The sequence below is a fragment of the Mustela nivalis genome, assembly GCF_964662115.1.
Source record: "Mustela nivalis genome assembly, chromosome: 19".
NCBI lineage: Eukaryota > Metazoa > Chordata > Mammalia > Carnivora > Mustelidae > Mustela > Mustela nivalis.
In genome coordinates, this window is record NC_139038.1 from 18,159,069 (window position 1) to 18,172,269 (window position 13,201).

The 13,201-nt window shown below is 50.7% G+C and overlaps 1 protein-coding gene across 6 annotated transcripts in view; it reads left to right on the forward strand.

Annotated features, from left to right (window-relative positions):
* The window catches only part of NSMCE1 (NSE1 homolog, SMC5-SMC6 complex component), a 72,317-nt gene that overhangs the window by 35,668 nt on the left and 23,448 nt on the right, over positions 1-13,201 (forward strand). For 2 of the 6 annotated variants that reach the window (XM_082714734.1, XM_082714735.1), the window contains exons 1-2: positions 3,347-3,502; positions 8,540-8,686. In XM_082714734.1, the coding sequence (XP_082570860.1) occupies positions 3,463-3,502; positions 8,540-8,686 (187 nt within the window). In that variant the 5' untranslated portion in view covers positions 3,347-3,462. Of the gene's footprint in view, positions 1-3,346; positions 3,587-8,539; positions 8,687-13,201 lie in introns of those variants that run through there. The other 4 variants (XM_082714736.1, XM_082714737.1, XM_082714732.1 and 1 more) reach the window with 3 other exon arrangements.

Consider the following 13,201-nt stretch of genomic DNA (forward strand, 5'->3'; position numbering starts at 1 on the left):
TTCAATAGAACACTAGTTTCTGGTTTCCATAATCAACTCAATTTTCTTTTTTGTTCTACTCATATCTGCCTTTTGTTATTTCCTTCTGTTTTCTCTGGGTTATTTAGTTATGTATCTACCTCTTACATTGAACACTTACACTTTTTTCTTGTTTTGTATTAAGTAAACTTAAGGCTATAAATCCCCCCACTAATTATTGTTTTAGTTGGATCCCACCTGTTTCATTATATTAGGGTTTTTATTTTTTTGGTCATTCATTTCTAAATATTTTGTAATTTCCATATTGGTTTTCTTTTTAACGTGTATTTTTCAGTTTCCAAATGTATGTTCTTTCTCTCTTAAAAATGTTATAAAAGCTTTCAACATACACACAGGTATAAAAAGTAATATAATGAACACCTCGCTTATGTTTAGTTTTATTTTTTCATAAATACTAGTAGTACATGATAAAAAAAATAGATTATCCTGTCTTCAGGACCCTCTCCTCAGAAGCATTTTCAGTTACTAATTTAAGAACTACAAGTGGTTTGGGTTTCCTTCTGGTTGTGTTTTTGTTGATTCTTCATTTTACTTCATTGTGGTTCGTGAATATGGTCTATAGATTCTTTGGAATTTATTGAGACATCCTTTGTGGCCAGTACACAGTCAATTTCTGTAAATGTTCCCAGTATGTTTGAAAAGAACAGATGTGCTGATGTTCTTTTTCTAAACTACAAACCTAATCTCCTTACTTCCTCCCCGATAGCTTCTGTGGTCTTCAGAGTAAAAAGACCAATCCCTTAGCCTGTGATTTGCCCCCAAGCTTCCTCTCCAGCCAGGGTGTCGGCCACCTGCCTTACGTACAGTGAATTTATGTCCACGGAGCTCCTGTACCTTTCACAGTCAACTTCCAGAAGAATATTTGAACTGGCAGAGTTGTCCTGAAGCAGACAGCCCCATGTCTGGCATATCGAAGGTCCTCGAAGGTCCTAATGCTCACTGAGCCAGCTAGAGAGTGGGCTGTCTTCTAAAGACGGACACTTGCTGAGACAAGACAGTCACCTGATAAGGTCCCAACTCATTGGGACCTCTGGTTGCTGTCCCCCTCCATGCTAACTTCTCAGCACACTCCCTTCCTCCCTGTCCATGGGGTGGCAGATGACTTCCAAGACCTCCCCACCAACACCCTCCAGTTGCTTTGGCTTCTAGAGTCAGTTGCATTTGTTAAGCCAAGACCCACCCCAAGATGAGTCCACACAGAGTTTCTGCTCTGGGGCCCCTGATGTGGGGAGGGGGGGCTCCCCACGGATCCAGAGCGACTATCTTCTCTACACATTTATGGTTCCAACCCTAGCTGGAAGCTCACTTCTTTGGCATCTGTTCCAAACCCTTGATTGTTCGAAAATCCCTGAGCATCTCCTAGCTTCTTTGCTTAGCAGAATGAGAGTTTGCTACTTGATGGAGAAAACAGGAAACACCTCAGTTTGGTTTTTTTTGAAAGGTTTGGGGAACTTTTATCCATCCATTGTTCCCTCCTTTCCTCCTGTTTCAGAGATGTCTCTCTTCCTTTCTAGGGTAAGAATAATCCCGTCTCCTTATGCCCTTGACCTCATTCTCTTCGATTGGCGAGTCCCTCTGCGCCGGTCTTCATGTCTCCCCTTCCCAAACCACCCATCCTAGCAGCAGTCAGCAACTGTCTCCACTCCCTCAGCTTCTGGGCACTCACTTCTCTTGGAGGCCAACCTCCCGCGCTTCCTCCTGTCTCTCTGGGTCTCCCTGTTGGGTGTGTCCTCCTTGACGTCTCCAGAGCGCTGACAATTCAGACCACACCCCACCGTAACTCAAGAGTCTCTCCGGCCCGTTCTCTTCCGGTATGATTTGGTCTTGAATTCCTTTCTTTCTACTGCTTTTCTTGGCCTTTTGATCCTGAAATGTCAGTGTCCCCAGTGTCGTCCACTCACGGGCCCCCGTTTGTATTTCTCTACACCCCACAAAAGCACATTTGTCGTCACAGAGGGACATAGTCTCTACCAAGCTTTAAACAAGGACAGCCATAGGGGGATGCTGGCCTAGTGTGGCCAGACTGCCCCATCTTCCAAGAGCTGTCAGATACCCTAGGGTTTTATGTGAAGCCCAGCTCTAAATAGTGATAATGAATTCAAAATTGTGCAAAAGGATGCAGGACAAACAAAACATAGATGGTCTCCTTAGAGCTGCTCTTCTCTCTGACTGCCCCCAAGGCATTTTATAAAGTACTTTATTAGTACAGATGACTCACACTTACTGAGACCTTACTATACGCCAGATCCTCCCAGAGCTTTGCCTGTCTTCCCTCATTTAATCTCACGGCGATCCCGTCAACAATGTGCCATGATCACACCTGCTTCATGGGAGAGCACAGTGAGCGGGAGAGCCTGCGCATTTCGTCCTGGGCGTCAGACGTACTGAGTTTAAGAACCAGCAGTCCGGTCCGGACGGCCCGGCTCCCGGCTCAAGCCCTCAGCCAGCACCTGCTATGGCTTTCTTCGCTCAGCAGATGGGGAAACTGAGGCCCAGAGAGCTTGAGAAGCTGCCCAAGACCCCCGGAGTGTAACCGGGCAAGTAGGGATGTGAAGCCGCCGTCGCCGAGGCACAGAGCTTTGCACTTTCTGCCGTAGTAGGATCAGCTGCGCGTTCCCTGCTCGACCGCAGCCCCCGGCCCCCGGCCCCCAGCCCCCGGCCCCCAGCCCCCGGCCCCCAGCCCCCAGCCCCCGGCCCCCGACCAGGCCCGGAGAGGCAAGCGTCCGTCCAACGGGCGCCCGCCGACAGTCCATTCCTTCTATGAATGACTCATCCGCGGGTCCTGACGACCCCCGAGCAGCCCCGCAGCTGACCCCCAGCGCTCCCGGGGCGACTCCTAACCCTCGCGAACACGCTGGTCCTTGGGGACCGAGACTCGCCCAAGATCTGGCGACGAGGAAGTGGCCGAGCCAGGATTCTGGCTCACGCGACGTGGCGGCAAGAGCCCTCAGTGCCGACCCCGAGGCCGCAGGGTCGGCTGTGCAGACGGGGAAACTGAGGCCCGGCCCGGGGCACTGGGCTGGGTCCGCGGAGCCGCGGCTACGAGGGGGAGGGCCCCGCTGCATGCCCGCCCGCCTCCCCGAAGGTCGCGGGGTGCCACGGCGGCGCCGGGGGTGGAGGGCCACAGGCCGCAGCCGCGCCGCCGGGTCAGGGGCGGAGAGCGGCGGGAGAAGCGCGTCCGTCCCGCACCGGCCCGAGGGCTGCTGGGCACCATGGCAACGGCGCGCACCGGACGGCAGGAAGTGCGTCACCCGGTGGGAGGGACAAGTGGGCGACTTCCACCAATGGGAGCGCCGAGCCCGCGTTCGCCCCGCCCTGAAGGAGGAGCCGCGCCCGCCTTTCCGGCCTGGGCCGCCGGCGCGGGGGGCTGCACCCGGCTTCCGCACTGGGTAATCGGGCCGCGGGGCCGCGAGGCTGTCGGGGATGGAGGAGGGCCGTGCGGAGCGGCGACGGAGGACGGAAGGTGGGCGTCCGGCCCCGGGTCGGCCCGTGCCTGGGCCGGAGTGTGGCGCCGGGGGCCCGGGGGCTTGGGGCTCCTCATTTCCTGGTGAGGAAACAGGCCCCGAGGGGGACAGACAGGCCCCGAGAGGACAGACAGACCCCGAGAGGACAGACAGACCCCGAGGGGGACAGACAGGCCCCGAGGGGGACAGACAGACTCCGAGGGGGACAGACAGGCCCGGAGAGGACAGACAGACCCCGAGGGGGACAGACAGGCCCCGAGGGGGACAGACAGACCCCGAGGGGGACAGACAGACCCCGAGGGGGACAGACAGGCCAGGAGAGGGACAGACAGGCCTGGAGAGGGACAGACAGACCCCGAGAGGGACAGACAGGCCCGGAGAGGACAGACAGGCCCCGAGGGGGACAGACAGACCCCGAGGGGGACAGACAGGCCAGGAGAGGGACAGACAGGCCCCGAGGGGACAGACAGGCCAGGAGAGGGACAGACAGGCCCCGAGGGGGACAGACAGGCCCCGAGGGGGACAGACAGGCCAGGAGAGGGACAGACAGGCCCCGAGGGGACAGACAGGCCAGGAGAGGGACAGACGGGCCCCGAGGGGGACAGACAGGCCCCGAGGGGGACAGACAGGCCAGGAGAGGGACACACAGGCCCCGAGGGGGACAGACAGGCCAGGAGGCTGCAGGCCAGGGCCCCCGACCCACAGATGCTGTGAAACCGTGGTGTCCGGCGCAGATACCGGAGGTGACCAGAGCAAAATGCAGAATTCTGCCTGCCCCGAATAGGGAAAACACGGCCTTCGCAGACCACTTCTCAGTTCCTCGCCGCGTTCTGGGCTCGCGCTCTGGGTCGGGTCCCAGAAACCCTAACTTTGTTCGAGCCCACAGCCTCGTGTTCTAAAGCCCCGAGGCGAGGCGTGCTCCGACGCCCCAGTGTGGGGGATCTTTGAGAGGAATATGATGCATAGGTTCGATGGGAGGTCCTACCTTCCTTGGGGTCTGGGGCAGCTGCTGGTCATCAGATTCACCGCTAAGTATGTGCAGATGTGCACCAAAGGAGCTGAAGAACGGCCAGAAAGAGCCTCCCCTCAGGTCCGGTCAGGTTTTCACACTTAACAGGTGGCGTTTTAAGACCTCGTTTAGATTGGAGAATTGTAGGTAAGGGATCCCTGCCGCTGAGCGATCAGGACTTAATGGTTGCCTCCCCCGTGTCTGCCTTCCCTTGCTGGGGGTGCGCCCCTCACCCCTACTCGCATCCACCCCTAATTCTGTGCATCCGCTTGGGCCTTCCCTCTCTCTGTCCTCATCTGTAAAACGGGTCAGCAACGCTCCAGGCCTCAGGTTCCAGCGAGGACGGAGCGAGACCACGAGGGAAGCACTCACCCCGTGCCTCGCTCGCGGCTCGGATGGTGACGGTTGAGATCTGCTTAGTGCACAGACGTTTCTATTTTTTCATTATTTGGGTAGGCAGTTAGCCACGAATAATCTCTGCGGCCCGGCCTCTCTTCAGACAACTGCCTTCTGTGTCAAAACACACCTATCTCGATCTATTTTCCTTCCCCTAAATTGTAGCCTTCTATGACGTTCTGTAGTTGGTCCTTCTTACTGACCTTTATTTTGGCTGTTACGTAACACATTTACACCATTTCTTCGTTTTATAATCAAGATCGGTAACATTTCTATAAAAATGTTTGCAGTTTAAGTTCAAAGGATAAAAATCAAAGGAACACCCATATACGCATCATCAAGTTAAGAAACAGAACATTATCATACCCCGAAAGCCCCCGCTGAACTCTTTCTTCCCTCACCGAAGGGGACTCCGCGCCCCGAGTGTGGGTTCCTCATTCCCCTGTTTTTCTTTGCGGTTTTTACTACGTCTCTGTAATGACGGCTCCATACGGTTTTGCTCGGTTGTGAATTTTATATAGGATCGTCATATATATATTTGTGTGTCTTTGTTTTTGCATAACATTACGTATATGACATGTGTCCAAGGTGATGTGAGTAGCTCTACATCACCCTCATTGCTTCCTTGCAATTTCGAATTCCACGGTTTAATTATAAACGATTTCCCTAGGCATTCCTCAGCTGACGGTCGTGGACACTGTTGCCAGGTTTTTACTGCCCCACGGTGTGTTTATAAACCTACTTCCCGGGGCAGATGTAGAAAAAAAGTTTCTCTAAATTGTATACGGACTCGTGGATTTCTGGGGAGACCCACGTTTGCCAGTCAGCCTGAACGGTCTGGGTGGTTCGTGCGCGCTCGCACTCCGCCAGCAGTGGGTGAGTTTTAGCCCAGGCCGTTACTCAGAACTTTCTGCCTATCTGGTGAGGAGTAGACATTGGTCACTGGGATTTGAATATTCATTTGCCTGATGACGTCAGGACGGAGCCGTTTTAATATATTTATGAACCAGGTCCTCCTGTCTTTATCTTCTTCCCGAATGGCTTTGCTGTTTTGCCTTTACGTGTCCATGCAAATTTTGGACTCGTCTTGTCAAATTGCACCCAGATGCACCCAACCTATGGGGATTTTCATCAGAATTGCGTGGGTTCAGTTGCATGGGATCAATTTGGATTGGAAAGTGATTGCTTTCATAGGCCACCCTTAAGTATTATGTTCACTAGAGGTTTTTGTAGATAGCATTTAGTAAATAAAGGACGTTTCCTTCAATTCAAAGTATTTAGTATGAGTAACTGTTAAATTTAATCATAGTTTCTGAATCCCTTAAGATGATTATAGGCTTTTATTCTGTATTCTGTTAATGTGGTGATCACACTGATTTTTTTCCAGCTTTATTGAGATACTATTGACATATGACATTCAATTGATTTTCAAATCTTAAGCCATCGAGGGGATAACCCCAACTGGTCACCATGAAGTAGTCTTTCTGTGTTGCTAGATCCGATTCATGTTTTGCTTTGGACCCCTGGAGCTGTGTTCCTGAAAGATGCTGGCCTTTTTATTTGCCTTTCATTTGAAGCCTTGGTCAGGTTTTTTTTTTTTTTTAATTTAAAATTTTTAAAGATTTTTTTATGTCTTTATTTAACAGAGAGAGAGCGAGAGATCACAAGTAGGCAGAGAGGCAGGCAGCGGGGTGGGGGGGGGGGAGCAGGCTCCCTGCTGTGCAGAGAGCCCGATGTGGGACTCGATCCCAGGACCCCGGGATCATGACCTGAGCTGAAGTCAGAGGCTTTAACCCACTGAGCCACCCAGGTGCCCTCTTTAGTTGGTTTTAAATGGATTTTCCATAACTTTGCATATATTTACAACTTCAGATTATTGTTAGGTTGTTTAAGTCTTTTTAAAAAATATGTTTGTATCTTCAACTAGTTGCCCTTTTCATTCCAAATAGTGTTTATTTTTCAGTCTTCTCTCGGAAAATCTTGTCAGAGGTTGGTTGCTTTTGTTATGTTTTCTTTCCAAAGAAAAATTTTGGTTTTGTTGAATTCAAATGTACATTAATTTCGTTGTTTTTGGCTCCTTATTATCGTCTTTCTTTAACTTTTTCTGGATTTAATTTGCTGGTGGATTTAATGTTGCTGCTCCTAGTGATAGCAAATGAACTTTGGCAGGACATGGTTCCTGGCGGGATCCGAGGGTGGGGGCTAGGGGGGGAGAGGGGGAGAGTTGGACGCTCGGGCCTGTGGTGTTTGTGTGACTGCGTGGACTCCTCCGCCCAAACCAGAAGACTCGTGGAAAGGACTCAGGCGAAGAAAGGGGTTGAGGACGGGGCAAGGAGAAGATGAGCCCAACTTGGGACCTGTTGAGGTTGAGTCACTGCTGAGCTGTTCTCAAAGACAGCTAGCAGGCAGTCGGAGAAGCTGGCCCTGAGCTTGTGTGCCTTCCCACCCCTGAGGTCCAGTTGATGTGCTGTTTATAAAGAACAGTGAGCAGCAGCTAACTGTGTTGTGTGTCCTAGGTGCAAGCTCCTTGGCAACCTCCAGTATAGTCATATCTCATTTAAATGACATCTTCTGTCTTTAATATAGCTTTCTGTTAGCCCCATCTTGTAGCTGAAAAGACTGAGGCCGAGGGAGATGAAGCTCGTTAGCTAGAAGTGTTTTCGTGCTGCATCTGCCGAAGGGAACAGCGATTTTCTTGTCAGATGGCGGCGTCGCCTGAAGTGAATGTCAGACCTTCAGAATTCCAGGCCCCTTAGCGGTCTGGACCTCCAGAAACAGGGCCCCGGGAATCTCTATTTTTCATGCACAGGTTCTCTGATTCTCGAGATCGAGCAGGTCTGGCAAACAGGCGTCTCAGCACCACCTGCCACTTGCTCAGCCCACGCTCTGCCTCCGCACGGCGCCTCCTCTCCGCGGCGAGAGCAGGCTGTTTGATCGGGACTCGTGTAATGCTTTTTATCAGCCCTGATCTTGGTGGTTTGTGGAAAGATAACTTGTTAGTAGAGAGCAAGAGATTGAAAAAGCACCCCACGGGGACAGTTGTTTCATTAGTGGTTTGGGAGAGGAGAAGGAAACTGGTACTGGTTGAGCACTTCCTAGCAGTTCTTTGGGCAGCGAATGCTGTTCTGAGTTGAGCGCGAGAAAATGGGGCCCCAGTGGACTTTATCCAAGGCCTTCGATCTGCTAAGTGGCCGGACTGAGTTTCAGACCCAGAATGGTCTAGAAGTAAAAGAGCTAATGCTTAACGTAGTGTTTAGTGTGTTGCCCGGCTGTTACTGTGGAGTCAGTCAGTGGAGTACGTCCGTGGAGGCTGTTGCTGTCCTTAGTCTCCTAGATCAGAGACCAAAGCACACGGAGGTCCGGTTGTCCGGTTTCACCCACTTCACGTGGTAAGCACAGGCTGGGTGCCGGCATCCTGGCTGGCTCCAGAATCCACGCTTCTGCCCACCTGCCGGTACTAGTTGGCTTGTCCCCGACCCGTGTCCTTTTCCTTTTGGGCCCTTCGGCAGGATGCACTTGAGCTCGAGAACTATAACGAGCATTTAGTTGTGAATGTCAGTCGGCGCGCAGCGCACAGCTTGGCTTTCGGAGCGCTCCGAGGTGACTGGGTTTCATCTGCTTCTTTTCTTAGCTCCTTCGCACACACAGGGCGGTCCTAGGAGGGCTGGTGTCATGACCGATGTCCACCGGCGGTTCCTGCAGTTGCTGATGACTCACGGCGTGCTGGAGGAGTGGGACGTTCGGCGGCTGCAGAAGCACTGCTATCGGGTCCATGACCGTGAGTAGCGTCTCCCGGCTCTTGAGGGCCCCAGACCGTGCGCTCAGGGACAAGGCGGCCAAGTGGTACGCCCCACTTACGCAGTCTCACACCAGCCCGGGTTGTGTTTCTCATCTCATCTTCAACCCTTTCCTTTTTATTTTTTTACGTAAATCTGACAGCCCAGGGGATGGGAATTTGGACTTTGAACCTGAATAGTTGGCACTGACGCCAAGGCGCCAGCATCTTCTCCAGCCTGAGTGTCTTCATCTCTCTAGTGAGGACAGTTCATTGTCCATTACAGCGTAGTGGGGCGTCAAGGTGAGACAAGGTGCATACAAAGTGCCAGGACCCGCAGAAGCTGCTCATTTGGCTGTCGGTGGTAAGAGGGCTGCTTTGCACAGCGGGTCAGAGCGTAGCCTGGGACTCAGCCAGACCCGGAGACCGTGCCGCCCTGCCCTGGCCGGCCGTGGGCATTTGGAGCATCTTCTCAGTGGGCTGCTGAGACAGGAGGTAAGATAAGACACACGAAGCATTCAGAGACCAGGCCCGGCTGAGCTGTCAGTAATAGGAGGTCATGGCAGAAACAATAGGACCAGTGCTGGTAGGTCGGGGAAATCAGTATTGGTAGCTTGGGCTTAGTCGAGTATCAGTATGGGTAGATCCCTGTTGAGTGACGACAACGTGGGTAAATTCTACTTACTTTTTTTTTTTTTTTTTAAGATTTTATTTATTTATTTGACAGAGATCACAGGGAGGCAGAGAGGCAGGCAGAGAGAGAGGAGGAAGCAGGCTCCCTGCAGAGCAGAGAGCCCGATGTGGGACTCGATCCCAGGACCCTGGGATCATGGCCTGAGCCGAAGGCCACCCAGGCGGCCCAGCTTTAACGATACTTATTGTTCATGAATACATACAACTGCATGTAAAAAACATAAGAGTGGACCAGAAGGATATGGAACACACTTGTGAAGCGCTCGGCTTCGGGGAGAAATCAGAGCACACTGTCATCTTTACCATAAGTTGTTCTTTTATTCAAGAAAAGACTTGAAGCAAACGAGGCATTCGTAGTGGGGTCTGATGATCGCCGCTGCCCGTGAGCGGGAATACAGGTGTTCATTTATATGCTGTGCTTTTGCTTTTCTGTGCTTTCAACTCTCAAAAGAAGAGGGGAAAGCACACAGAGGTGAGCCAGCCAGCAGGGGTGAGGAGAGGTGTGTGTGGGGCGCCAGGTTACAGGTGGCGGCCCTTCTGAAGAGGGGCTGCGGTGGAGATGCCCCATTGGCGGCCCGGTGCTTTCCTCCAGTACGGAAACCTGCGGAACCTTGTTTGATCCCAGGTGTCCAAACTCCGTGGACCTACCCCTGACCGACTTCGGGAAACCCCTGACAGGAACATGCGATGTGTGGGAGCAGATGGCACCAAAAGATGTGTGGGTTTACAGATCAGAAAGAGCCCACAGTATGTGCAGCAGGGTAATGGGGTTTCTTTCATACTTGATGCTGGGGACAGCGCGGATGTCTGGAAGAGCTGGAAACAGGAACGGGACATGATTAGTGCTGGGTCGGGAAACCGTCCTTCTGGTGAAAACATATCTGCTCTACTTGCGTGCACTGGCGTGGATAGAGGTCTTTGGTAAGGGCCTCCTTTATGGGAAAAGAGTCTTACACCTGCCAGGCTAGCTGCCCCTGCTCCTTGAAAAGCACTGCAGCACTTTCAGCCTCCTCCTCAGAATGCTCCCGTGCAGGGCACCAGAGTGTCCTTCGTAGTCTGTGATCTCCGCGGCCGCTCAGTCCTGCTCCCTTTCAGTTTCTGATGTAAGTCCTAAATGCGGGCTCTCCTGCTAATGCGGAAGTGTCATAGCTCACTGCAAGGAGCCGCATGGTGCCTTAGTACTAAGAATGAAGGTGTTTTTGCCTTTGCTTGACCTTTAAAGTTATTATGACCTAATTTAGGAAAGTCCTGTAGAATATATCTAGGAATTAATTTATTCCTCACACTTTACGTGCTGTGTCTGTGCATCAAGATAGCAAGGTACGGTTATGGCTAGGGTGATCAGGATAGAGTTGGAGGTTGTTTTCCCCTACCCTTCATCTAAAAATAAAAAGGCTTTTTCTCAAGCATTATTGTTATTTTAGAGATTTTAAAATGAGAAGTGATGGAAAGAAATGATCTCAAATTAAGTAAGCACTTCAAAGACCTAACAGCATCAGTCTGTCTCTGGAAGAGACGCCCAGGACAGTCCCCTTTTACCAACTGCGAATGTCTTCAGCTTCTAAGAGAATTATGAAACAGAGGAGTAATTGAGTCTGTCGTTACTCCGATTGCAGTTTGCCGGGGCCTTTTGTCCGGCTTCTCGAACATGCGTTCTGTTCTGGGCTCCGGTGCCAGCAACTCTTATCGTCATGAAGCTGGAGGCAAATTCCCCAGGTCTCTGGGCTAGGGAGAGTTTAGGTTTTGTTGTGACAGGCTGGTCTAAAGCCTTAGGCCTGGGCTCTCTGAGTGGCAGTGAGGGCCTGTGTGCTCTCGGAGGGCACCCGAGGTGGTGAGCCGGAGCCTGTGAGCGTGCCTGCGGTCCTCATCTTGCTGGGGCCCCATGGGGGCCAGGCTCCTGTGCTGGGGATTGGGGACACTGAGACAGAACTTTTGCTTTGCCTTGGGTTTCATGAACCCTGCAGGCACAGAATCCTGTGATTCTCATCTAAGCAAATCCCAGCAGGGCCTTTTGTCGAAATTGACACACTGATTCTGAGTAATTAAAGTTTAAAACTAAGAGCAACCTGATCTTGAGACGTATGATGTAGCTACCCTATCAAGACAGTGTGGTATTGGCATAAAGAGAAACTCCTAGATGAATGGAATGGAACAGAGAGTCTAGAAATAAACCCATACATAGATGGACAGCTAAGTTTTGACAGAAATGTAAAGGCAGTTCAATAGAGATAATCTTTTCAAAAAATGATGCTGGAATTATTGGATACACTTTCTTATTTTTATTTTATTTTTTATTTGACATTTATTTGTCAGGGAGAGAGAGCATGAGTGAGTACAAGCAGTGGGAGTGGCAGGCAGAAGGAGAAGCAGGCCTTGCTGAACAAGGAGCCCCTGCAGGACTGGATCCCAGGACCCTGAGGTTAGGCCCTGAGCTGAAGGCAGACACTTTACCAACTGAGCTACCCAGGCGTCCCTTTTTTTTTTTTAAGATTTTATTTTGAAGCAACCCCTATACCCAACTAGGGGCTTCAGCTCACAACCCTGAGATCAAGAGTTGTGTGCTCTACCAACCAGAAGTGCCCCGGACACCTCATATTTTAAAAAATGAACCTCAAACCATGCTTTGCACCATATACAAAAATTAACTTGAAATGAATCATAGACCTCAATGTAAAACCCAGAGCTATAACACTTCTAGAAGGAAATGTAGGAGAAAACCTTTGTGACCTTAGGTTAAGCAAAGATTTCTTTGATGCAGCACAAAGATGTGATTCTTAAAAGATGAATCGGACGTCAGAATGAGACACTGCCCTCCCTCCCCCCTTTCTTCTCTTTTTCTTTCTCATTTTCTTTTTCTTTTTCTCTTTTCCTGTCTTCCTTTGTATTAACATATAATGTATTATTTGCCCCAGGGGAACAGGTCTGTGTATTATCAGGCTTACACATTTCACAGCACTCACCATAGCACAGACCCTCCCCAGTGTCCATAACCCCGCCCCCCGGCCTCTCCCCCCACCCCCCAGCGACCCTCAGTTTATTTCCTGAGATTAAGAGTCTCATGTGGTTTGTCTCCCTCCTGATCCCATCTTGTTTCATTTTTCCCTCCCTACCCCCCACAACCCCCAGCCTTGCCTCTCAGATTCCTCCTATTAGAGAGATCATATAATAATTGTCTTTCTCTCATTGATTTATTTCGCTCAGCATAATGCCCTCTAGTTCCTTCCATGTCATTGCAAATGGTAAGATTTCGTTTCTTTTGATGGCTGCATAGTATTCCGTTGTATATATGGACCACATTCTCTTTATCCATTCATCTGTTGATGCACATCTAGGTTCTTTCCATAGTTTGGCTATTGTGGACATTGCTGCTATAAACAATTGGGTGCACGTGCCGCTTCAAATCACTACATTTGTATCTTTGGGGTAAATACCCAGTAGTGCGATTGCGGGGTCATAGGGTAGCTCTATTTTCAACATTTTGAGGAACCTCCATGCTGTTTTCCAGAGTGGCTGCACCAGCTTGCCTTCCCACCAACAGCGTAGGAGGGTTCCCCTCTCTCCGCATCCTCGCCAGCATCTGTCATTTCCTGACTTGTTAATTTTAGCCATTCTGACTGGTGTGAGGTGGTATCTCATTGTGGTTTTGATTGGTATTTCCCTGATGCCGAGTGATGTGGATCACTTTTTCATGTGTCTGTTGGCCATCTGGATGTCTTCTTTGCAGAAATGTCTTCTGCCCATTTCTTGATTGGATTATTTGTTCTTTGGCTGTTGAGTTTAATAAGTTCTTTATAGATTTTGGATGCTAGTCCTTTATCTGATATG